The sequence below is a fragment of the Chlorocebus sabaeus genome, chromosome 16 (assembly GCF_047675955.1).
Source record: "Chlorocebus sabaeus isolate Y175 chromosome 16, mChlSab1.0.hap1, whole genome shotgun sequence".
Taxonomy (NCBI): Eukaryota; Metazoa; Chordata; class Mammalia; order Primates; family Cercopithecidae; genus Chlorocebus; species Chlorocebus sabaeus.
The window spans coordinates 11,536,601-11,563,403 of record NC_132919.1 but is presented as its reverse complement, the minus strand read 5'-3'; the positions used below and the strand labels follow the sequence as shown (position 1 = coordinate 11,563,403).

The 26,803-nt window shown below is 40.8% G+C and overlaps 1 protein-coding gene across 1 annotated transcript in view; it reads right to left on the bottom strand.

Moving 5' to 3' along the window:
• Positions 1 to 26,803, bottom strand: part of DNAH9 (dynein axonemal heavy chain 9) — a 372,533-nt gene that overhangs the window by 252,026 nt on the left and 93,704 nt on the right. Inside the window, exons 21-26 of the mRNA XM_008010391.3 lie at positions 24,688 to 24,818; positions 24,235 to 24,361; positions 18,261 to 18,413; positions 16,610 to 16,735; positions 13,443 to 13,682; positions 12,697 to 12,857 (exon numbers count right to left, since the gene is read on the bottom strand). Coding sequence (XP_008008582.3) covers positions 12,697 to 12,857; positions 13,443 to 13,682; positions 16,610 to 16,735; positions 18,261 to 18,413; positions 24,235 to 24,361; positions 24,688 to 24,818 — 938 coding nt within the window. The remainder of the gene's footprint in view (positions 1 to 12,696; positions 12,858 to 13,442; positions 13,683 to 16,609; positions 16,736 to 18,260; positions 18,414 to 24,234; positions 24,362 to 24,687; positions 24,819 to 26,803) is intronic.

Below are 26,803 nucleotides of genomic sequence, written 5' to 3'. Positions count from 1 at the left end.
TCCCACAGCTGTCCCCTCTGCCAGCTGAGGGCACATCACAGGCCCCTTTACTCTGGAGCTGTAGGGCTCTCAGAGAGTTTGGGAGTCCAGAAACACCATGTTTCACAAAAATATAAGTTGCATAGAAAAAGTTAAGAATTCCTGAAAATAAATACATGGGACTGGGTCCATCTCTTTTTGAGCATCTACTGAGCTTTTGGGGGAAATGTCAAAATATCATTATCTTTTGGGGGAAATGTCAAAATATCATTATCTTCCCCTCATAAGAACAGAACTCCAGAAATGAAAGGGATTTCCAATCTCCTACTTTACATATGGGGAGACTGGGGTTCAGGGAGGGACAGTGGGCTGTCTAGTGAGATTGAAGGCAGGGTCATTGGGGCTTTCACTCAGGCCATGAGAAAAAACACATAAAAACGAAAGACAGGACCGGGCATGGTGGCTCATGCCTGTAGTCCTAGCACTTTGGGGCCGAGGCAGGTGGATCACCTGAGGTCAGCAGTTCAAGACCAGACTGGCCAACATGGTGAAATCCTGTCTCTACTAAAATTACAAAATTAGCTGGGCGTGGTGGCATGTGCCTGTAACCCCAGGTACTCAGGAGGCTGAGGCCAGAGAATTGCTTAAACCTGGGAGGCAGAGGTTACAGTGAGCTGAGATGGTGCCACTGCACTCCAACCTGGGTGACAAGGTGAGACTCCGTCTAAAAGAAAACAAAAAAACAAAAAAAAAAAAAAAAAAGAAAGAGAAAAGAAAGAAAGCAGCAGTATTTCTATTTGTCACAAGGGAGGCTGCCATGACGCCTGGGCCACTGAGCCAGCAGCAAGTCCTTTGGGACATATCCCTGCTCTAGGATTCTCTCTGAGGCCCTGTTAGAGTGCTCATCTCTTTAAACACCCAAGCCAGCTCCTTCGATGTGCTCCTGCTTGTGAATGTGGGCCAGCAGACCATGCTAGAGCTGTTTCAGGCACGGACTCTGGAGTGAGACAGAATGAGTTCAAATCTTGCCTCACTATGAAGCGTCTGTGAGACTCAGTCAAGTTATTTAAACCTCTTAGCACCTTAAAAACAAAAGCATCCTTAAGATCTGTGACATCGCCTTTTCTTTGTACAAGGAAACTTAGATAAATTTGCTGCTTCAAAAGCAGTGGCAATTGTGACAATGGCAGAAGATCCTTAAGGAAGAGAGATCCTGGCCGATGAGTCCCAACTTGGATATGGATTGATTTAGTTTGGTTCCAGTGGGAACATGGGAATGTTAGCGTTGGAAGGGATTTTAAAGGTGAGGCTGTTGGACTCTTTCACCATGCTAGGTGCTCCCCCTTTAAATCCTTCAAATATGATCATATAGCCTTTTCTTTCAGTGAGAGGCACAGTTTATTATTCTAGAAGTCAGCCCATTCCACAGTGGGCTGGTTCTAATTGTTTGAAAGGTCTTCTTAACATCGAACTAAAATTAATCTTGTTTTCTTTGGGAAAATAACTTCTACAGGTTTTCTTCTTATCTGCCCCACCAGGGTCTTCTGAGGATACAATGAGACAAGATATTTGGAAGTGCCTTGAAAAGTAGGAAACCGATCAACTTTGAAGGTATTATTTTTGAGGCAATAAATTCTTTTTTTGATACAGATATTCAACTGGAAGATAAAGAAAATATCAAAGCTGCTATATCTTGATTTCAGCTATGAATAGCCTGTGCTTATCACAGAAAAGTGGTCCAGATAATCTTAGAGTAGAGTAGGTGGAGTCATACTTGGCTTGTATTAATTTTCTATTGCTGTGTAACAAATTACCACGTACTCAGTGCCTTAAAACAACCTCCCCTTGTTATCTCACAGTTCTGTGGGCCAGAAGTCCAGGTGGGTTCTCTGCCGAGGTCTCACAAGGCCAGACTCAAGGTGTCTGCTGGGCTGGACTATTATGTGGTGGCTTTGGGGAAGAGTCTGCTTCCAAGCTCATTCAGGTTCTTGGCAGAATTCACTTCTGAGGTCCCTGTTGGCCAGGGGATCTCTCCGTTCCTAGAGGCCGTTCTACCACCTTGCACACGGCCCCTGTCACCTTCAAAACCAGCTATGGCATGTCAAATTCTTCTCATGCCTCAAATCTGACTTTCCCTTCTGCTGACTGAGGGGCCAGGAGAAAGCTCTGTTTTTAAGGGTTCGTATATTATATTAGGTCTACCGAAATAATTTCCCTTTGCCATATAACAAAACACAGCCATGCGAATAATATCATCACAGTCACAGTTTTTACTCACACTCAAAAAGGAAGGGATTATGGAAGGGTGAGGGTCCTTATAGATCATTTGTAGAATTCTGTCTACCACATGGTTCAATAACCATAACTGAGGAATGACCATGAATGCAACAGTATCTACCTTCAGGGAGGCCCCGAGGCATACTCAGCTCACTGATGTTTAATGTCTTTACTCATAACTTGAATTAAGAAATAATTACTAGATAGACGATAGAACAAATTTCTAAATAATGTTAATGATGAAAAATGATGGGACAGACCCAACAAAATCCAATTTAAGAGGGACAAATGTAAAGTAATCTTCCAACCACGTGGATACATGCAGACTGGGCGAGATGTGGATAGATGAAAATCCATGTGAAAAAAACCCAGAGCTTTCAATAGGTTTCAAGCTCAACGTGAGAAATTGCATTAATAGAAATTTCCTTTGCACTAACCTAAAACAAATCTGTTCCTTTTACAACACTTTAATATTTAAACTTCGAAAATTTTTTGTTCTTGGCATAAATGCCCCCAATTCTAGGATCTATTCCTTATACCAACTGGTTTATGAGATTCTTCATCATCCAGTGCTCATCTTTTTCTTTGCCTATGCTAATTGGTAAATGTCTTTCTCAAAATGTGACAGAACTGAGAGCAATGCTACCCATATCATCTCTCTAGCAAAAATTATAGCATGCCTAGTAACTAAACTTGAGTAGTTATAATTACGCTTCTCATTATTTGTCTGCCTCAGATATGATTAGAAATTCTAGGAGTGATTTAGAAAACCCAAGAAAATCAAGAGTAAAACTTTTAGAATCTGTAATAGAGGGTAGTAAATGAGTAGAATGGAAGATAAATATATTGTAAATCATTTTTTTTCCCTGTACACAAGTGAAAAGAAAGTTAAAGATAAAATGAAGTTAGGCAAAGATTTCTTAAATAAAACACCAAGTGCATGGTCCATAAAATAAAACTTCATAAGTTGAACCTCATCAAAATTAAAAACTTTTGCACTTCAAAAGACACCATTAAGCTGGCGAGGTTGAGGAGAAAAGGGAACACTTATACACTCTTGGTGGGAGAGTAAATTAGCTCATCATTGTGGAAAGCAGTATGGCGATTCCTTAAAGAGCTAAAAGCAGGACTACCAGTCGACCCAGCCATCCCATTACTGGGTATATACCCCAAGGAACATAAATCATTCTACCAGAAAGACACATGCATACGTATGTTCACTGAAGCACTACTCACAATAGCAAAGACATGGAATCAACCTAAATGCCCATTAATGACAGATATGATAAGGAAAATACGGTACATATACACCACAGAATATTATGCGCCATAAAAAGGAAAGAGATCATATCTTTTGCAGGAACATGGATGGAGCTGGAGTCTGTTATCCTTAGCAAACTATTGCAGGAACAGAAAACCAAATACCACATGTTCGCACTTATAAGTGGGAGCTAAATGATAAGAACATATGAACACAAAGAAGGAAACAACAGATACTAGGGTCTACTTGGCGGGGAGGGTGAGGGAGGGAGAGGAGCAGAAAAGATAACTATTGGGCACCGGTCTTAATACCTGGGTGTTGAAATAATATGTACCACAAACCCCCATGACATGAGTTTACTGATGTAACAAACCTTCACATGTACCCCAAAACCTAAAATAAAAGTTTTTTTTAAAAAAAAACCTATTTTTTTTTCTGGAAGCTTTTTAACAACAACAACAAAAAAATGATGAGCAACAGACTGGGATAAAGTATCTGCAAACACATATGCAATATATCCAGAATATACAAAGAATTCTCAAACTCAATAAGAAGACAGACAGACCAAACAACAGACAAAAGATATGGGCAATTATTACACCCAAGAAGATGCATGAATGGCTAATAAGCATGTGAAAAGTTGCTCAACATCATTAATCATTAGAGACATGCAAATTAAAATCCAAATGTCATATTACTTAACAGTCACCAGAATGGCTATAAAGAAACAAAACAGACAATAACAAACATTGTCAAGGATGTGGAGAAATGGGAATCCTCATGTTGTTGGGGTAAATGTAAAATGGTGCAGCCACTTTAGAAAACAGCTTATCAGCTTCTCAAAAAGTTAAACATAAAAGTACCATAAGAATTTTCCTCCTAGTATTCACCTAAGAGCAATGAAAACATGTCCACACAAAGACTTGTACACAAACGTTCAGAGCGGTATTATTTATAACAGCCTCAACTGAAAATCATCTAAGTATCCATCAGCTGAATGGATAAATGCCTGTGGTATATCTATAAAATGGAATATTATTCAGGAATTAAAAAACAACCAACTACAGACACATACCCTGTGTTGAGTTGAACAATGAGAACACATGGACACAGGGAGGGGAACATCACATACCGGGGCCTGTTGGAGGGTGGGGAGCTAGCAGAGGGATAGCATTAGGAGAAATACCTAATGTTGATGACAGACTGATGGGTGCAGCAAACCACCATGGCATGTGTATACCTAAGTAACAAACCTGCAAGTTCTGCACATGTACCCCGAAACTTAAAGTATAATAATAAAAAAAATTATGTGGGGTGAAAAAAGCCTAGCATAAGCAACTATCTATTGTAAGATTCTGTTTATATGAAATGCCCAGAATAAGCAATGTTAAAGAGACAGAAAGTAGATGAGTGGCTTCTAGGGCTAGGGATGGTTTCCTGGTGGATGATAATTAACTGTAAATGATCAAGAGGGATTTTATTGTGAGGGGATTGACATGTTCTAAAGCTGACTTACAGTAATGGTTGCACTGAATAAAGTCACTAAAAATCATTGAATTGTACACTTAAGATGAATAATTTTTTGATATGCAAAATATACCTTAATCAAGTGGTTTTTTATTTTTTAATTTTTCTGTAAGTTATTGGGGTACATGTGGTATTTGGTTACATGAGTAAGTTCTTTCATAGTTATTTGTGAGATCCTGGTGCACCCATCACCCGAGGAGTATACACTGCACCATAGATGTTGTCTTTTATCCCTCGTCCCCCTCCCACCCTTCCCCCAAAGTCCATTGTATCATTCTTATGCCTTTGTGTCCTCATAGCTTAGTTCCCACATATCAGTGAGAACATGCGATGTTTGGTTTTCCATTCCTGAGTTACTTCACTTAGAATAATAGTCTCCAGTCTCATCCAGGTCATTGCAAATGCAGTTAATTCATTCCTTTTTATGGCCGAGTAGTATTCCATCATATGTATATACTACAGTTTCTTTATCCACTCATTGATTGATGGGCATTTGGGTTGGTTCCATGATTTTTCAATTGTGAATTGTGCTGCTATAAACATACATGTACAAGTATCTTTTTCGAATAATGACTTCTACTGCTCTGGGTAGATACCCAGTAGTCGGACTGCTGGATCGCATGGTAGTTCTACTTTTAGTTCTTTAAGGAACCTCCACACTGTTTTGCATAGCGGCCATACAAGTTTACATTCCCACCAGCAGTGTTTCCTGTTCACTGCATCCATCTGTAGCCAACATCTACTGTTTTTTGATTTTTTGATTATGGCCATTCTTGCAGGAGTAAGGTGGTATTGCATTGTGGATAGGAGATTTTGTTTTTATTATATATATTTTAAAAGAACAGGGAAATAAAGTTGTTTTAAATATAATAATAATAAAACAAAATCTTCTATAGCAACAACAACTTTAAAAAGACCCAGAGATCACATTAAGAAATAACCAAAATATAAAGATAAATTTTTCCAAAAAACATGATTGTACATATGAATAAACAGAAATATACCACACATTATAAAGATGGCTGTTTCTTCCAAATGAAGTTGAAAGTATTAAGGCACACAAATCAAAAACCCCAGTGGTTTATATTTTGGAATTTGTCATTTGAAAGAAGAAACAGAAGTGCTAAAAAAAAAAAAGAAAGTGGAAATGAAGGTAGATGATGCAGAGCTTTACCCTACAAATATTACAACTCAGGATAAAGCAAACATCTTTAAATACTGTGGTATAGAGAGGGACTGACAGACTGATGGAACAGAATACATAGTTTTGAGGTAGACTGATGAGCTTAGAACTTCAAATATGGTAGAGCAAACATCATAAATCATTAAGAAGAACTGGTTACTCACCAAAAAACATTAAGCCCACTAGTCACTTTGAAAACAAAAGAAACAACATTATATACTCCCCCCTGTCATTCCTGTGGGATTTCTTTGCCCAGAATATCACCCTTTGGAGATCCATCTCTCCTCCACAGCTTGTATTCTGATGGGCTGTCAATCATACCTTTCCTATCCTTGGGGCTGGGGGACAAGGCTCAGGATGGGCAAAATACTCAATCTCATTGGCTGCAGTGACTGGCTCAGAGATGGGCACAAGACCCAAATAGGACCAATCGGAGACCTCCCTCAAGGAATTTGCTATACATGCTGGGCAAGAGAGGGTCTCTCTTACTCCTGAGTCGGAAGTTACAAAGGCATAGGCATAGAGACCATCTTTCCAGTCTATGCAAGAAAGAAGTCAACATTCAGAAGACATAAAGTCATAACATATGAGAGAGTTTAAACCCCGATATCTCCTAGTTTAGGTCCCAGAGCTGGTTATACTGCAGCAAGCTGGACTCATTTTCCAGATGTATGAGATAAGTCTTTTTCTGGTCACTTCTATCACTGGTAACTGAAGATGTTTTCACAAAAATGTTTTGACTCACTTTACTCGGTAATCAAAAGATTTCCTAAATAATTAAAACAAGTTAAAGGAAAAATTAAAATAAGCTAGACTAGAATGAAATACAGGGGAATATTAAATTGATCATGAAACAAACATGGATTTTCTAACCATAAGAGTGATAAAAGAATATCCCAGAGAAAAATGGGCAATGACAGTAATAAATAATTAACAGGAGAAGAAAATCTAATAGCTAATAAACACATAAAAATGTTCAACCTATGAGTAATTAGTGACATCCAAATCCACACTTGATACAATTTTGAATAAAAGTAATTAAAAAAAAGTAACAGTAACACTTAATGCTGGTCAGGGTGTTATGCAATTAATACTTTAATAAACTTAGTGAGAGTAGGAATAACATTTTTTTCATGAACGATTTGAAAGTATGTGTCATCTAATTATTCTGCTTCTTGGAATCTATCATAAGGAAATAATAAGAGATTTTTGCTTAAAATTTTACATATAAGCGAGTTCGTACAGCTTTATTTTTAATAGTGAAAGCTTAGATGTAACCTAAATAACCCATAATATGGTTATGTTACATAAATTATGGGATACTTATAAATAGACTATAATTCAGCCATTAAAGTGTTTTAGAAAAATATTTAGAGAATATGCATAGTATAATGTTAAATAAAACAAACAATCTATGATGTTTAATATATAGCATATGATGTCAGTTTCATTTTTCAACCTTCTACATGTAGAATGAAACAAACTACATATTAACAATGGCTATTTCTGGGTGACTTTTATTTTCTTTTGTACAGAATACTAAGCTTTCCAAATTTTCTCCAGTAAAACCATCAGAGAAAATCTTAAAGAGAAAGCGTACGACTTTTGCTGGCTGTGTCCTTGCCCAGAAAATCACCTTGAAAGACTCTTGCATCAATTATATTTCACCTACTTGCAGGAGTTCCTGAGAAATTAAGGGGTACTCAACATTGATAAGCAGTTGATTAAAATAGTACTTAACACAGCACAGGGCAGAAAGGGGCATTTGTGTGTGAAGGTGAAGGAAGGGGAGCAAAGCAGGAGGAGATCATCCAAAGGTCGAGAAACGACTTATGAGAATTGCTTTTGTTCAGCCTGAAAAAACATTTCCATTTAGTTCTTCAACTTAGTGTGGTGCCGAAGTCCTGTGACAAGGGCTGAACCATTGCACCTATTTATATATTCAAGTCCCATCCAGGCAGTGAGAAATTCCAAAGAAACAGGCATAATCATTTGGATGTACTGTAAAACGGGTGTGCTTTTAATGAATGTGCAAAGGTTGTATGGATCAATTGTCCATTTGATTAATTCTTCTGGCAGGAGAGAATTAAATGTACTTAGGCTACACACCAGTAAAAGCTGAATGCTTTTTAAAATGTGATTTTCTATGTTGAGGCCAATTTTTTTCTGTGCAAAAAACATTTCTTGAGATAATAATGGAAGTCAATGAGAAAATGGAATTTGCCATATACATATTCAGCTACATACTACTTTGTCAGAAAAGCAACGAATGCGCAAACAAGGTGAAGGTCTGTATAGTATTCACCCTTATTTTAGCTAACCTTCCTTTCAAGTTCTTATTTGCATCGTTTCACAGTAGAGGCCATAAATCCCTATTTCAGAAATAATGCATCGTCGAAACTTTACCCTTTCCCTCTATAAGGTATTCAGCACTAGTGTACTAGAGACGTCTAAATCCAAAAGTGGTAATTATCTTCAATCCCTGGGCAAGAGCGAAAGCCCAGGGAAAAGAAAAATCTTGTACTTTTTATCACTTGGAATGATAATGTCTGATATGTCGGTGGAAAGGATGGAAATATTCTGAAGGCCTGGCACATATCTAGAGGCTCAGGAATCATTTCATTGCATTCACTCAAGGAGTATTTCTTGAATGCCCTTTGTGTGCCAGACACAGTGCTAGGTCCTGGGAGTACAGAAAAATTGAAGGTCAATGTTACCTTGGAACATATAGTCTACAGCAGGGGATAGATTTATCAAATTGCCCAAATACATGATGCCTTCATTATTCTGTCCCAAGTGGTGTAAACTCCCAAACTATTAGCTCATATTCCAAGACAGGAAGAAAAATTCATTGCAGTAGGGAAGACGGCTATACAGGACCTCCTTCCTGCTAATGACTGAGAATGGCCCTGAAGACAGATACTAGAGGGGTCCAGTCTGAATGAAAAAGTGGGAACCACTTTTCCTTTAACCCAGATAGGATGAGCTCCTCCAACTAATCGGCCCAAGTAACACCTGTAAGACTCCACCCCCCGACCCCCAACCCCAGTTGCTGCTTCCTTTACCATCTCGCTACCGAGAGATAGACATCTCCCTCTGGAAAGATGCTATTTGCATTTGTCTTAAGCTGAGGTAGGGAGGAAGATGGATTCCCAGCTAAAAGCAAAACACAGAGTAGCTGTTTCTTCTTCTTTGGGAGCCAAAACACAGACAGAGTCCTGGACAGACCTTGCCCCTAAGTTAACTTCCCTTGTTTGATTCTGTCTATTCTTGTGATCCTCAATATTTAAATGTCATTCATTCATTTGACGATTGTTAATTCAACACCTACTAGGGGCTGGGGACATAACAGCAAACACGATAGACAAAGGTTCTTCATTGCTAGAGGTTTACTTTCCAGAGGGGAATGCCAACAACAAGGAGGCAAGCCAGGTCATTTCAGAAAGGGGGAAACATCAAGATCAACAGAGGCTCTGTCAGGGTTACCTGCGCTTGCTCTCTCTCTCTCTCTCTTTATATACACACACACACATATATATATATATCTTTCTCCCTCTCTTTATATACACACACACATATATATCTCTCCTTATATACACATATATATATCTTTCTCTCTCTCTTTAGATACACACACATCTCTCTCTCTCTCTCTTTATATACACACATATATATCTTTCTGTGTGTGTGTGAGAGAGAGAGGTTGCCTTTTAGAAACAGTGGTCAGGGAAGGCCTCTGAGAACAGAGAGCAGAACAAAAGCATGAGAAGCTACCAGTGGAACAGATGGCCTTGAGAATGGCATTCCAAGCAAAGGGAAGCATGTGTGTGCAGGTGCTGAGGTGGAATGAACTCCAGGTGATCAAGGAACAGAAAGGAGGCCATGTAGTTGGAGTGTAGGGAGCAAGCCATCAGGGTGGCTGATGGGAACTACCAAGTCCCATGCAGAGTTCACATTTTAGTCCATGCACAGTTGGGACCCACTGGAGACAGTGATGTGCCCTCTAGGGGACACCACAAAAAAGAGAGCTACAGAGTAAGAGGGAAGCAGTTTGAGTGGGACTCTCCTCTCCCCTTCCAGACTGGGGAGAACAATGAATTAAAGAAATGAAAAACAGAGGAGCAGAGGAAACATCTTGAACACAATGCTTCAGCTATGAGGTGGTGAGCTATGAATCACGTTGGGATTTTCAAGTACTTGCTTTGGATTTTCCACGTCCCATTCATTCCATGAACCCAGTGACTGAAATTTAACTGAATTGGAAATACTTATCAAATACTTGGAAATCTATCTGAGGATTTGACTAAAATACAAGTGATATCACTGAGAAGAGGAAAAGAGAGAAGTTAAAAACTGGCAGATTCTATCTGGCCATTTTAACTGTAACTCACAATTTCTGACAATCTCTTCATTACCTACAAGTCATTCATCTCAGTGAACCAGTTATTCAGACATACAACGCCTTTTGGAGAAGAGGAGATTTAATGTTCAATGGAATTAGAAGGAAAGGGTATGAACTCCCAGTGGAATTTACAGAAATCTCAGCGGAATTAAAATATCATTTCTCCCACGCACCATGACTTATTGTTCTGCCCTCGCTCTCCTTTACCTGTGTTGTGCTGTCAGATGAGTGTTCATAAAGTACAGATTTCACACTCTGATGAAATTTCTCAATAGTTTATCACTACTTACTGGATAAAGAATATATTCTTCATGCTCTATATTCTGACTCCTTTATGGCTGACTACCTCCCCCAAAGTCTGAGCTCCCTCTTCCAGGAACATATCTTGAGTTTTCCCAGGTTCATGACTTTGCCCATAATATGCCATTTTCCAGCAATGTTTATCAGTAGCTCCTTAACTTTGGGGGACGCATAGCATTTTAATAATTAATGAATGCTGTATATCCTCTTAATAGAAAAAGTGACTTGTGAACAGATTTTTATACAATTTCATGGACACCCCAACAGTAATCTCATAACCTATTGAAATCCTACTGGAATCCAATACATCCTTCAAGCTCCAGGTCAAATACTATCTCTTCCATGAAGCCTTTCCAGTTCTTTTCCTCCTACTGTGAGTGGAGCCCTCTGTGCTCAAAGGGCTTTCTGCTGAGTCACCTGCTTGGAAATTTGTTGCATATGGCCTTGTACCTTATTTTATACTATGGCCTTGTACTTTTCCCCTTGGTGATATATAAATTTTTATCTACATATGTCTTATTTCCCTCATTAGAGCTGGAGTTTAAGGGCAGAAAATGTTTTAGTCATCTTAGTATTCCCAGTGACTTGTTCGGTGTCTGGCGTGAATTCATTCATGTGTGAATTAATATAAGTGATGGAAATGATGTCTTTCTAAAAAAAAAAAATGTGAGCTACTGAATGGTTGGAACTACCTTGCTTATTTCTTTGCATTCCCAGAGTAAGAGGTACTGAATAAATGTGCCAGTTAATTGATCAACTGATTGACAAGAAAATAATAATAGGGATTGATTACTGAGCACTTATAAACTAACCTCCTTAGGAGTATTACTATCTTTTTATGTGCTTGTTTTAATGAACCATATTTATTTTTATAAATATGACTGGAAAGCAAAATACATTATTCACTTAAGAGTTCTTAATTAAATTGCATTATGACATTGTCAAGAGAATAGTTTTAGAGAGTTATTATAATCTTTGTGCAGTTTAACATTCTAAGGTATATTTCTTAACTTCAATGAATATAGAGAGAAATACCTCTTTGCATTTTGTAAATGGAGGTGAGGGGGTTACCAGTATGCTTTTTAAATTGATACATATTTTACATATTTATGGGGTATATGTGATATTTTGTTACATGCATAGAATGTAATGATCAGTCAGGGTATTTGAGTTATCCATCATCTTGAGTATTTATCATTTTTATGTATTGGGAATAACTGAAGTTCTCTCTTCTAGCTACTTCCAAATATACAATACACTGTTGCTAGCTATGGTCATGCTATTCTGCTGTTGGATGACAGAACTTAAATACTTTGATCTAATTGTATGTTTGTATCTGTTAACCTACCTTTCTTCATCTCCCTCCTACTCTCCCTCCCAACATTACTGTCTTTAATCCTTACAATAATCATGGAAGTTGTGAGTTACCACTTCCATTTCACAATGAGGAAACCAAAACTTAGGTCAATTTTTTTCATAATCAAACAGCTGGAATATGTTAGGGCTGGTGTTAGAACTCGGGTGTCTATGACCGCTTAGTCATTCCTCAAAAAGTCATGACTCAGTGATTTGCTCTGGGATTTGTTCTAAGAAAGGCCCTGCCCTACATCCTTTGAGTTTCACTTTAAACCAGCTGTGTTGAGTCAGGCCCTTTCCCTGTAGCTCTATGGACAAATAGCAAGTGACTGGGACTTTGACCCTAGATGTCCACTGGCTGTCCTGAACCAGACAGCAGGAAGACTGTCAGTGGTTGACACCAGTGCTCACCTGTCAGTCAAAGGTGTGATCACCAGGCGAGGTGTGTTTCCCAGGTACTCATAGGAATACAGAAACTGGGCATCACAGATGTTGGCAAAGCAGTGTTGGACCTCGTCATCCCAACGATGGCGCAGCTGAGACAGCCACAGGAAAGCCTGGGCATTGTCTACCTAAAGAGAGAGTGGTAGAGTAGGTGGGTAAATCATAGCAAGCAGGTGATCCCTTGGCCACAGGACACATAGAGGTCTGATGCCTTGGCTGCTGACTGCTGCTAAAGTGTGCAGCATGCTATGGCCGCCACAGTATAGAAGGCACAAGCTGCTCTGATTACAGGATTCTATCCCAGACCAAGGGAGGTGGACCACCTGAGGTCAGGAGTTTGAGACCAGCCTGACCAACATGGAGAAACCCCATCTCTACTAAAAATACAAAGTTAGCTGGGCGTGGTGGCACAAGCCTGTAATCCCAGCTACTTGGAAGACTGAGGCAGGAGAATCGCTTGAACCCAAGAGGCGGAAGTTGCGGTGAGCTGAGATTGAGCCATTGCACTCCAGCCTGGGCAACAAGAGTGAAACTCCATCTCAAAAAAAAAAAAAAAAAAAAAAAAAAAACAGTAGGAGCAGCCACTGTTATTCTCTCCCAGCTGTCTGGTCAGTGCTGTACAGACCCTGGGGCCCCCATATTTTGGTCGTGTGCAAGCTGTTCTCAGTGTAGCTGGCCACAAAAGTGGGCACCCCTGGATGTTTGGGACCCACCTTCTGAGCAATCATCTTGGCTACCACATCCCGGGCATGCACATCGATGGTGCAGATGGTCATAATCTTCTGCCGGTCTCCCCTGGAGAGCTGGCCAATCAGCATGGTGATGAGGGTTTTGAGCTGAGCCACTTGCTTCTTGTAATAGTCCTTCATGGCACTCTCATAGCCTTCCTCCAGCCTGGCAAATGCCATGCCCACTTCTGTTGTCCACCAGATCTGAGTACAGGTCAGGGCCACCTGTGGCAGCAAGAGTTGCCTAGTAAAGCTGTTACCATGGCTGTTTCCAACCAACCCACTCATCACACAGCAAGGGCTCAGGATGTAATTGTGTGGGTGACATGAGCCCTATCCCTCCCTCTTCCACCAGCACTGACTAAGTGAACCATATGCTCTAAACCCTTGAAGGTGTGAAGTTGTTATAGCACAGGTGGGAAAGCACTTTCCGCTCTTGAAAAATGTATCATTTGGTTGAGAATAACCCAAGATTGACTCTGATCAAGGCCGGTGGCTTCTAAAACTTGTGACGTGGATGATACAGTCTTTTACTTCCCGGAGTAGCAACTTTCCCAAGCTTGGGAAGACAACAATATGTTGCCCAGGCATCCCAATGTCACACACTCTTTGCTCTGCTCCTCTGTGGTCTGACAATCGAATTTAGTGAGTCACTACTGATCATCTATGGCACACGTTTGCTCTTCTACCATACTTTCACTATATTTTAAAGATATTTTAAAACGTCAAAGTGCCTATTTTTAAATGCCAAGATGAAAGATACTGAAATTCAATGTGGTTGATACGATTTGCATTTTTGGAGATTAAAAATAAATAAATAGAAAAAGCAATTTAAATACATATTTCTTCCATTTGCTGGAAAGCTTTGTATAGAACGTGCATAACTTTGATTATTCATGGTGGCGAATTTAGATCCATTGCTCATCTGCAGTATCATTTGGTTTGGGGGACACCACGCTAGATGACATTTACTGCAATAGGGGGAGGCGACACTTTCTCTTGTCTCAAAATTCTGATACAGGTAAACAAGGAAGCCTGATGGGAACCATTCCCTTTGTGCAATGGAGAATCTTGTTGTAGTAAACAGCACCATTTCTGTTCATCTATTTTTTTCCCTTTGAGTTTATGTCCCATTAGATTTTGTTAAAGAAGCTCCACCTCATTGGCAGTCTTACCGGGACAAATTGAGAGGATGATCCAACCCTACTGTTAACAAACACCTCTTCTTCTCTGCAGTGCGGACTCCTTTCTCCTTTCTTCATAGCTAAGTTTCTCCCTGCTATCCACATTCACTGTGAACACTTTCTTTTTTATCTTTTCTTTTTTTTTGAGATGGAGTCTCACTCTGTTGCCCAGGCTGGAGTGCAGTGGCGTGATCTTGGCTCACTGCAAGCTCCGCCTCCCAGGTTCACGCCATTCTCCTGCCTCAGCCTCACGAGTAGCTGGGACTACAGGCGCCCGCCACCTCGCCCGGCTAATTTTTTTGTATTTTTTAGTAGAGATGGGGTTTCACCATGTTAGCCAGGATGGTCTCTATCTCCCGACCTCGTGATCCACCTGCCTCGGCCTCCCAAAGTGCTAGGATTACAGGCGTGAGCCACCGCGCCCGGCCACTGTGAATACTTTCTACCTTTTCCCACTCCTCAGCCCCTGCAGTGTGGCCCCTTCCCTACCACTCCCCTGAAATGGCCTCACCAAGTTTATCCATGAACCTTCTTCATCCTCTTTATTTTGCTTGATCTCTTAGAAGTGTTTGACATTTCCAACCTCTTACCTGCTACCAACAGTTTCTTGCTTGGTTTCCATAATTACTGTTTCCCGGTTTTCCTTCTGTTCCCAAAAGACCATTTCTCATTCTGTTTTCCTGTTTCCTCCTTCCTCCTCCTCCGGCTCTGAATGATGCTCAAGAATTTGTTCTGCCCTCTTTTCTCATTCTACATACTTTCCAAGGGCAATCTTATCTACTCTATGACTTCGATGACTACTAAATGTCTGCAACCCCCAAACACAGCAACACTACTACTATACCGTTAACCGAGGGAAGGAGGAGCGGCATACTGTAGCCAGAGTTACTTTAAACATTTCTTGTTAGGTCTGTTATTCTCTCTTATTATGCTCCTGAGAAACCTATAAAGAATTCGGATCTATCTCAGAATCAAGTCAGACTCTCTCACATGGTCTATAGGAACTGGCTTCCAGAATCCACCTGCAGCCTTTGCTCCTCCTCCACTTACTCTGGCTCAGACACAGCATGCTCACCCTGGCTTCTGAGCCAGGGCTCTTCCTCCTACTTGGTTGCTCTTTGCTCCCATTTTTAGCTTGCTAACTCCTGCTTCACATCTCAGCTTTCATATCATACGCTTAGGGCATGTCCCCAGACCTCATGAACTAGCTGTATGCTCCCAGAGTACCCTGAGCCCCCGCTATTAAAACACCAGTCATCACCGGGCGCGGAGGTTCACGTCTACAATCCCAGCACTTTGGGAGGCTGAGGCCAGTGGATTACTTCAGGACAGGAGTTTGAGACCAGCCTGGCCAGCATGGTGAAACACCATCTCTACCAAAAATACAAAAAAATTAGCCGGGCGTGGTGGCGCATGCCTGTAGTCCCAGCTACCTGGGAGGCTGAGGCAGGAGAGTGCTTGAACTTGGGAGGCGGAGGTTGCAGTGAGCTGACATCACGCCACTGCACTCCAGCCTGTGGGACAGAGCAAGACTCCGTCTAAAACAAACAAACAAACAAACCAACCACCAGTCATATGTGTCAGTAATTCAGTTCCACACGAGCCTGTAAACTCCAGCAAGACAGGTTTCATTGTCTTGTTCCCTGCTGGTGCGTCCTGTGCTTAGCACAGAGCTTGGTGCACAGAAAGTAGGCTGGCTCAAAGAGTTGAACTGTTGACATTTTCTCCCTTCTATAGCCAATGAAGGCAAAAAGAGATCACCCTTGATTTCCCAAGGTCAGGGTTGACTTAGGCCATGGTTGTCAATCCCCCTGCTCCCACCTGCTGAGCCCTCACAGTTGTCTGGGATTCAAGCCCCCTTGGCTGTGAAGCACGCAGCCAGCCTGATGTCTACCAGCTGCTGAAGGCTGGAGGAGGCTGTGGAGGAAGACAGTCCTGTGGAGGATGGGGGCCCCGTTAGGAGAATACCTGAGCTGGGTAGTCAAAGAGCCACTGCTCCCTCGGCTTTTCTTCATAGGCAGTTACACCTTCTGTCATCTCATGCCTCACAGTGGCCTTCATGTGACCGAGGACATGGTTCAGCCATATTTCCACCTGAAAGAACAACTCGGGTTAGAAACTGGGTGCCTAAGAAGTTTTGAGGCTGGGCGTGGTGGCTCACGCCTGTAATCCCAGCACTTTGGGAGGCCGAGGCGGGAGGATCATGAGATCAGGAGATTGAGACCAGCCTGGCTAACATGGTGAAACCCCGTCTCTACTAAAAACACAAAAAATTAGCCGGGCGTGGTGGTGGGTGCCTGTAGTCTCAGCTACTCTGGAGGCTGAGGCAGGAGAATGGCGTGAACCCAGGAGGCAGAGCTTGCAGTGAGCTGAGATTGCGCCACTGCACTCCAGCCTGGGCAACAGTGCAAGACTCTGTCTCAAAAAAAAAAAAATTTTTTTTTGATTAGTCCTACATATTTTCTTCCACTCAGTCTGAGGGAGTGAAGGAAGGGGAGTCCAGACATTGTCCACAGTCCCAAGTGGCTGCCAGAAGGTGCAGAGGGATGTGCTGTTTACGTAATCCGGGATGGTGATAAGTGAGACCCAGACTTAATTAATAGCAGGCCGATGTGTGCATTTGGAATATGCAGGACAGACTAGCAGGTTAAGGGGGTGGAGGCTGTCACCCAGAGCTCATACAAGGAAATAGAAATCTGGGTTGAGCTGGGTGTAAATAAGTCAGTGGCTTCTTATGACCTTGTCCCCCCTGAGTATGAAGTACAAACCAAGATTGTATTCCCCAACTAAATGCTTTCTGGGTCTACAGAAAGAACACATTGTGAATGAAACCCCAAGGCCACCCTCATATAACTGAGAAGCGATTATTTGCTGGCACTAGAATTGCTTTCTGAGATATAGGTGATAAGGGTGGAACTCTGTAAAATATCCTTACTTCAGGTGTTATTTGGCACTAGATGAGAATCCCCAGGGGCAATGCTTTGTTGGATTATTTCAGAAGCTTACACTTCAGCGGTGGTGCTAATGGATGGGAAGGAGGCTTAAGGGGAAAATGGTCCCATGGCTTGTGTCCCTTGCATTGGGCACGGAGATTTGGAAGAAGCAGTTCCTGGAGCAGGGTGGTAGTTGGTTCTCCAAGGGGAAGGCTGTGGGAGGAAGTGACACTGAGGCACATTTGTGCAGAGAGGGGACATCTCAGGAAAGCAGTTGGTTTCAAGAAAGGACATTTTTCTCCCAGGGAAGGTGTCAGTGTCCCAGATTCCCCCACAGGATGCTCTAGGGGTTGCCATGTTAATGTCTCCTGGTGCCACTAATCATTTTAAAATCCTTTTCTCATTGACTTGGGTAGTTGTTTATGTGCATTTTATTTCCCTCTGCACAGGTCTTTGGTTAAGGAAAAGATATGAATGTTGACATGTGTCCTTCCCCGAAAGAGGAAAGTAGGGCACCAGCTGCTGCTCCAACGTCAGTTCAAGTCAAAGAAGCTGGCTCTTGGAGGGCACCGACAGCAGCTCTGGACCAAGGCCAGAAAGGCCCTCCTAGAGTTGATGCTGATCATATTTGAATGAAGGCATTTGAGAGAGAAAAGCAGAAGGAGGGAAAAGGGCTATCGTGTTACCTGCCCGCTGCAGTCACAGGGCTCACTGAAAGCCACATACTCTTCTTCTTTGCTGTACATGCCAAGGCTTGTCTTGGTTGGTTTCCCACTGGCATCTAGCTGGAATCGCATCTTGGCCATGTTGTCAAAGAGTTTGGAAAGGTGACGTTGAACCTATGAAGGGAAACCAGGCCAAAGGATCATAGAACGTGTTCGGGAAGTCGCTTATTACAATTGTTTAGAGGCCTGCCATGTGACAATCATTGTGAAAGACACAGTAGTGGATACCAAGCATTTAGAAGGAATTTTGTGGGAACAACGCTGCTGTGAGGACAGGAATAAAATGAATCCGTAGAAGTGGCCAAAGAAAGACTGAATGAAACTAGTGAGAGTAGTGCACTAGCTACAAACCAAGTAAGCCACAATGGTTTGACTAAATTCTGCTTGGTCTACTATAGATAGGACTAGATTGAAGAATAATATGATGGGGAAGTTGTAAACCTTCTTCCTAAGAAAACACTACCATGGTACAGGAAATGAGCAGAGGACCATCTGGTAGAAAAATGCTAACACACACCGATTCTGGAGAGTCAACAGTGGTGGTGACAGTGGCCTGTGGAAAAAGCCACCCTATTCTTTTTTTTTTTTTTTTTTTTGAGATGGAGTCTTGCTCTGTCACCCAGGCTGGAGTACAGTGGTGCAATCTCGGCTCACTGAAACCTCCACCTCCCAAGTTCAAGCGATTCTCCTGCCTCAGCCTCCTGAGTAGTTGAGATTACAGGCGAGTGCCACCATGCCCAGCTAATTGTTGTAGTTTTAGTAGAGACGAGGTTTCACCATGATAGTCAGCCTGGTCTCGAACTCCTGATCTGCCCGCCTTGGCCTCCCAAAGTATTGGGATTATGAATCCGTAGAAGTGGCCAAAGGAAGACTGAATGAAACTAGTGAGAGTGGTGCACCATGCCCAGCCCTAGCCACCCCATTCTTGAAACCTCTTCAGTTCAACAAACACACATCAGAAGGTTTCCAAGCAGGGCAGGCATGCTCATGGTAAGCATAAAGTCTGGCTGTGTCGGGCTGCTCCCAGGCATGGTATCTCAGGTGTAGAGGTCCTCTACAGTGATTGCCTGGGGCAGTAGTGCTAGGAGGGATGCTGGACAGAGCTATGTTGTGGTCCTGAGGTGAAGAAAATGGCAGACTGAAGGAAAAAGAATAAACAGAACCTGCTTATTCAAGAGCTTCTTGAATAATTACAAAGGGCCCTCCAGTTGCTGGTATCCTAACTTTTAATGCTAAATTTAGAACAACCAGCTCTCCAGCTTATGAGATGAGAGGACAAATCTAAGAGTATTTAGGTAAACTGTGAAGGTACCCATGGAGACACCACCCACACTGATTTGGGACAAATACCAAGATAGACCTTTCTTTGTTGAAAAAAAAAAATAGCAAATTAAAAACAACAACAATATAGGACCTATGAAAATATCCCAAAATTTAAAAGGAGAAAACAGGACTCAAGAGTGCAAATAAGAGCATATATATAAAAAATATACAATGTATATATGTTATTTTATATATAATATATAATTAGTATGTATAATATATATTAATATATAATTATTAGATATATAATATATTGCTATTATAGTAATAATATAATATATTAATATACAATATAGTAATATAATATATCAATATACAATATATTAATATAATATATCAATATATTATTAATATATAATTATATATTATATATCTAAATTTTATACAGGTATATATACTATATGTGTTATAAAGTAACATAAAATTTTTATATGTATAAAATTATATATATAAATTATATATAAAATTTTTTATATATAATTTTTATCTATATAATTTAAATATAAAATTTTGTGTATAAAATATATATAAATTTTTAACTTTTTTATATATACAATTTTATATATAAAATATATAAATATATAAATTTTATATATAAAAATATATAAAAATATATAAATTATATATATAAAATATATATATAAATTTTTAACCTTTACATATAATTATATATAACTTTACATAAAATTATATATAAAAGTTTTTAAACCTTTAATAATGGAAACGAATCAATTTGGAAACCATCACTTTGTTTTACCTTCAATTAAATTAAAGAAACATGAAGTCCATAAAATATGTGAAAGATGACTTGGCAGAGGTAGAGAAATAAAGAGACTAACAATGGCAGAGTACAGTTTATAGCAGTATTAACAACACTAAAGTGCTGAATTGACACAAAAAATTAAATATGTTGGAAGAGTTTGAGAAACTTAGTGATAAATGCCAAGGAAGAGGACTAAGAGATAAAAATATGATTAAAGAGAAGGTAACGTATATAGCGTGTATAAAGTGGAATCTCAGCTTATGGAAGTATGATAAACCTGGATGAAAAAATATACAGATAAATGGAATAGATATAATATTTAAACACATGCTAGAAGAAAACTTTTTCCAGATCATAAAAGCTCTGGTTTTCAGATAGGACAAAACCTTATCATGTTTTAGGGATAAATGAACAAAATAAAGCAAGTATATAAGCATACAAATTTTGATAAATTAATTTAAATTTTATTCTCTACGGGGACCTAGATAGAAATTAGGCTATCTAGAAATTTTCTGTAAAGCAGGCAGGCCTCAGATGACTTCTTTGTAACAACAAACAGCAGAGTGATATCTGCATGGATTGAGAGGTAGTCACTGTGACTCACGAATTCTAACCCTAACCATTCACTTGCTCACATGTGAAATGACAGAGTCACAGATATAGAAGGTATTAGGATGTATTCCACCATGCTTCACCTCTTAGGGTATGGGGACTACTCAAAAATGTACTCAAATCAAATAAGAAATGAATCAACGTAAGTAAGAATGAGGCCTATTCTGGTGGCTCATGCCTGTAATTCCAACACTGTGGCAGGCCGAAGCGGGAGGATTGCTTGAAGCCAGGAGTTCAAAATCAGCCCAGGCAACAAAGCAAGACCCCGTTTCTACAAAGAATTTTAAAAAATTAGCTGGGTGAGGTGGCTCACGCCTGTAGTCCCAGCTACTCTGGAGACTGAGGTGAAAGGATCGCTTAAGCCCAAGAGTTTGAAGTTGCAGTGAGCTATGATCATGCCACTGCACTCCAGTCTGGGTAACAGAGCAAGATCCCACCTCCAAAAAAAAAAAAAAAAAAAAATTAATTAATTTTTAAAAAGAGTGAGGTATAAAAAAATCTGGCAGTGATCTGACCCCTTCTATACATAGAATGAATAGAAATACAGTTATAATACAGAATCCTAATGCATTAACAATAAATATTTTAACACCACCACACCTGGGCTACTTTGGAAATATTTCCATCTATAGGAAACAAAGAAGTGCTATAACTATCAGGGATAATCTCTCTTTAGTACTTGCTTCTTATAAACAAATCAAAACCTAATTTCACTGTTAGAAAGGGTAGGTCAAAGGCAAAAAAACTTATGCGTGGTTCCATCCTTTGGCTCTGTTTGAGAAGCTCTCGTCTGTTGTTTGTGGTGAAGCGAAAGGGGGGAAACTTGGCAAATCTAACAAGACTACATCTGTATCTACCCTTTGAACCAGCAATCTCACTATTAGGAGTTTACCTGGAAGACATACGCCAACAATACAAAGTCCAAGGTTATTCAATGCCACATTATTCATAATTACAAAATGTTATAAATAACCTATGGTCAAACTATGGTATATCCACGGAGTATGATGCAAATATTACAAAATGAAGGAGATATCTTTGACTTGATATGGAGTGATTTCCAAGCTATATAGCTAAGTAGAAAAAAGCAAAGTGCCAACAGGTAGGCGTAGCATGCTACCTTTTGTGTATGAAAGAGCGGGAAATTAGAAAATGTACATGCATGAATGTAAATATGCATTTGCTTATTTTTGTAAAGATAGACATAGGAAAGATAACCCAGAAATTAATGAAATTGGTTACCTATGGGAGCAGAGGCGGTGATGGCATGAAAGGAATAGAGGAGGGAAAATTATATATCTGAATATATACATATCTTTTTGCATCGTTTGACTTTTGGAATCCTATCAGCATCATACATATTCAAACAATCAAACAAACAAGTATGGGAAAAACCCTAACACTGAAAGCAAAAAGAAGCAAATGAGCCCAACTATACTTTAAATGAATAACAAAATCACATCAGGATAAAGAACTAATCCAAGCATTTTGAGACCCAGACAATGTTGAGAGCAGAAGTTCTCACAGTGTAGTCCCTAGACCAGCACTATACTGGGAAAATTCTTAGAAATGCAAATTCTCCAGCTCCACCCAGACGTAGTGAATCAGAAACAGTGGGAGTGGGACCAAGGAATCTGTACTTTGACAAGCCTTCCAAGGGATTCTGGTGCACTCCCAAATTTCAGAACCAATGTCTGTAGCTCCAAATTACCAACACTGCTTCAATTAGTTACTTTAATACTCACAAAACCTTCTAACACAGCAGGTTTCTTCTGTTTTACAGACGAGGAAAGTTTGTTGCTAAGAAGTCACATGTCCAAGACTCTATGGTAGTAACTGTCTAGAACCAGAAGCCAGAACCCCAAATTTTAGGCTTCTCATATATGCTTTTGCCAATAAGCCTTACCTCCATATTCAGTTAACATAACTTCCAATCTTACCTCCCTATAGAAATTTTAGCTATTGAATTTGGCCAGTATTTCCTAGATCACTCTTCAGAACCAGACTGAAGGCATTCTCTGCCAAGCCTTAACCATGTCCACCTTTGCCATACTCAAAGTTTCTCAGTTCTTTGTTAGGGATTAGCCTCTGATGGGCCAGAGGGCATGCTGAACAGCAATACTGATGGGGATTAAGAAAGCTCCGAGGTGGCCAGGCACAGAGGCTCACAGCTGTAATCCCAGCACTTTGGGAGGCTGAGGCAGGTGGATCATGAGGTCAGGAGATCAAGACCATCCTGGCCAACATGGTGAAACCCCGTCTCTACTAAAAGACAAAAAAATCAGCTGGCGTGGTGGCAGACGCCTGTAGTACCAGCTACTTGGGAGGCTGAGGCAGAGGAATTGCTTGAACCTAGGAGGTGGAGATTGCAGTGAGCCGAGATCGCCACTGACTCCAGCCTGGGCAATAAAGCAAGACTCCATCAAAAAAAAAAAAAAAAAAAAGGAGAAGAAAGAGAGAGAGAGAGAGAGAGAGAGAGAGAGAGAGAGAGAGAGAGAGAGAGAAAGAAAGAAAGAAAGAAAGAAAGAAAGAAAGAAAGAAAGAAAGAAAGAAAGAAAGAAAGACAGAAAGAAAAGAAAGAAGGAAGGAAGGAAGGAAAGAAAGAAAGAGAGAAAGGAAAGAAAGAAGAGGGGGAGGGAGGGAGGGAAGGGAAGGAAGGAAGGAAGGAAGGGAAGGAAGGGAAGGAAGGAAGGAAGGAAGGGAGGAAGGAAGGAAGGAAGGAAGGAAAGAGAGAGGTAAGTTAATGGCACATTAATTAGGACTAATTAGAAAGGGCAATCAAACACAGGGAAGGAAATAATGAGAAGAACACATATTTTAGGGATATCCATTGTTTGGAGTTTAGCTGATGACTGGTAGTTGGAGTGCTGGCAGAGGCCAGTGGCTTATAGAATGGCGTGCTGCTGAGAAGGAACTTAAATTTGCCAGGAAGGAAGGAAGGAAGGAAGGAAGGAAGGAAGGAAGGAAGGGAGGGAGGGAGGGAGGGAGGGAGGGAGGGAAGGAGGGAGGGAGGGAGGGAGGGAAGGAGGGAGGGAGGGAGGGAAGAAGGGAGGGAGGGAGGGAGGGAGGAAGAGAGGGAAGCTCCGAGGTATATGATGATGCTGGGGGCAACACAGGTCTGAAGTACACAACCTGCCAGAGAGAAGAGGCATGATGATGATGGGGAGCCGGAAACTGCCTCCTGCTGGGCACTCCTCAGTCCTCCTAGACCTTTCTGCAGATGGTCCTCCAGCTTACCTGTTGTGGAGCCGTGCCATTGGAAAGGATGTCTAACAGATCAGAGGAGGAGAGAAAGTAAAACCGAGGGAAGGCAAGCCTCTTGGTGTCGAGGTACTCTGCCAGGGCCTTCTCACACAGGCACAATCTGAGGGCACAGAACATAGAATTTCCCAATTAAGAATGCCTAGACCCATGGATACACATATATTACCTAAATGTACATATATGCAATGGATGGAATATATGCAAAAATTAGCACAAAAAACACTTAGAGATATTTGCAAAGATATACACGGATGTGTCTACATTGGCGTCAACACCTCTAATAATGCCCTGTGTTACCCAAACACACAGGCAAAGCGAGAGACATGCAAGGCACACATACTCACTCCTGACCACTGGTCTCAGAGATGATGGGGAAAAGGAAATAATGCCTTCTTATTAGAGAAGGGGTAACGGGTGGACCCTCACCTGCCCTGAATATCCTCCAGCTTTTCATACAGGCCTGGTTTGTTGGTGGCTTCCACCACATTTGGAGTTTTCTGGCCATGATAAGCTAGCTCTTTAAAGTCAATGTCGATGCTTTCAAACCTTTTAGAATCCTGCAAATAAAAATGTGGAAGCAATTAACCACCACTCCGTTCAGTTCCTAGAAGCTCCCTCCATGGAGCCAGTTAGAAGCAGAAACTTGTTCCTGGGTTGTCAAATATAGAGAAGAGACTCAAGAAAGGAAACACCCTTAGTTTAAGCTGCAGTTCTCAAACATTTTCAGCTTAGAATCCATTCACATTTTCAAAAAGTATTTAGGAGTCCAAAGAGCTTTTGTTTATGTAGGTCCTATCTATCATATCTTTCAATATTTTCTGTACCAGAGGCTAAAGGTTTTTTTAAAAGAAATTTCTAAAAATATTCATTAATGCATTTAGGCTGGGTGCAGTGGCTCACACCTGTAATCCCAGCACTTTCAGAGGCTGACACTGGGGGATGGTTTGAGGCCAGGAGTTTGAGACCAGCCTGACCAACATGGTGAAACCCTGTCTCAACTAAAAATACAAAAATTAGCTGGGCTTGGTGGTGCATGCCTACAATCTCAGCTACTACTCGGGAGGCTGAGGTATGACAATTGCTTGAACCCAGAGGATGGAGTTTGCGGTTGCAGAGAGCCGAGATCGTGCCACTGCACTCCAGCCTGGGCAACAGAGGGAGACTTTGTCTCAAACCAAACAAAACAAAAAAGCATTTAAAAAGTAACAATAATAAGCCAGGCATGGTGGCTCACACCTGTAATCCTAGAACTTTGGGAGGCCGAGGTGGGGAGATCACAAGGTCAGGAGTTTGAGACCAGCCTGACCAACATGGTGAAACCTCCTCTCTACTAAAAATACCAAAAAAAAAAAAAAAAAAGCCAGTCATGGTGGCATGCACCTGTAATCTCAGCTACTCAGGAGGCTGAGGCAGGAGAATTGCTTGAACCCAGGAGGCAGAGGTTGTAGTGAGCCAAGATCATGCCTGGGTGACAGAGCAAGACTCCATCTCAAAAAAAAAAAAAAAAAAAAAAAAAAAAAAGTAACAATAATAAACCCATTATGTTAACATAAATAAAATACTTAAATATATTTTCCAAAATAAAAAAATAGCAGTTGAAAAGGGGTCATGATTTCACCTTCATCAAATCTCTGCAATATCCGATTTAACAGAAAACTACTTCTGTATCAATTTATTATGATACCGCATGTCATCTGAACTCTGGAGAACCCCACTGTACACTCATGGAAGAATGAGAGCAAGAAAAAAGGCAGATAACATCTTAATATGATTATTAAGATAATTTTGACCTTGAGGACTCTCTGAAAAGGTCTCAGAGACCACCCCAGGCATACAACACTTGATTCCTAAGTAGATAGTGGATCTTTCTGGAACGTTCTTTCTGGACCCATGCAAAAGTATATAACCAAAATGAATTTTCCTTCAGCAAATATACTCCTTTGATGTCAAAATTAATCAGTTGTTATCATTTTTCCCAGACATACACACTCACAGTATCATTGAAATGATGGACAGACTAATATATGCCACGTGCTTCAGCCAAACACATGGCACCTGGTGAGGTGGTAGAGCTTGTGGTATTATTATTACATAACAACAATCATAATGGTATGTGTTATGTGCATTGTTTTAATGAAGACTCTGGAATAGATACTAGTATTAGTCCCAATTTACACACAGGGAAACCAAAGCATTGAGAGGTTAAGTACCCTGCCCAAGGTTCCACAGCTGCAAGTGAGAGAATAAGGACTCAAGCCCAGGCCTGCCATTCCTTCTCTCTGTGATCCTGCCCTTAAAAACAAGAGGGTAGGCCAGGTGTGGTGGCTCAAGCCTCTAATCCTAGCACTTTGGGAGGCTGAGGCGAGTGGATCACGAGGTCAGGAGTTCGAGACCAACCTGGCCAACATGGTGAAACCTTGTCTCTACTAAAAATACAAAAATTAGCTTGGCGTGGTGGCAGTCACCTGTAATCCTAGCTACTCAGGAGGCTGAGGTAGGAGGATCACTTGAATGGAGGCGGAGGTTGCAGTGAGCCGTGATC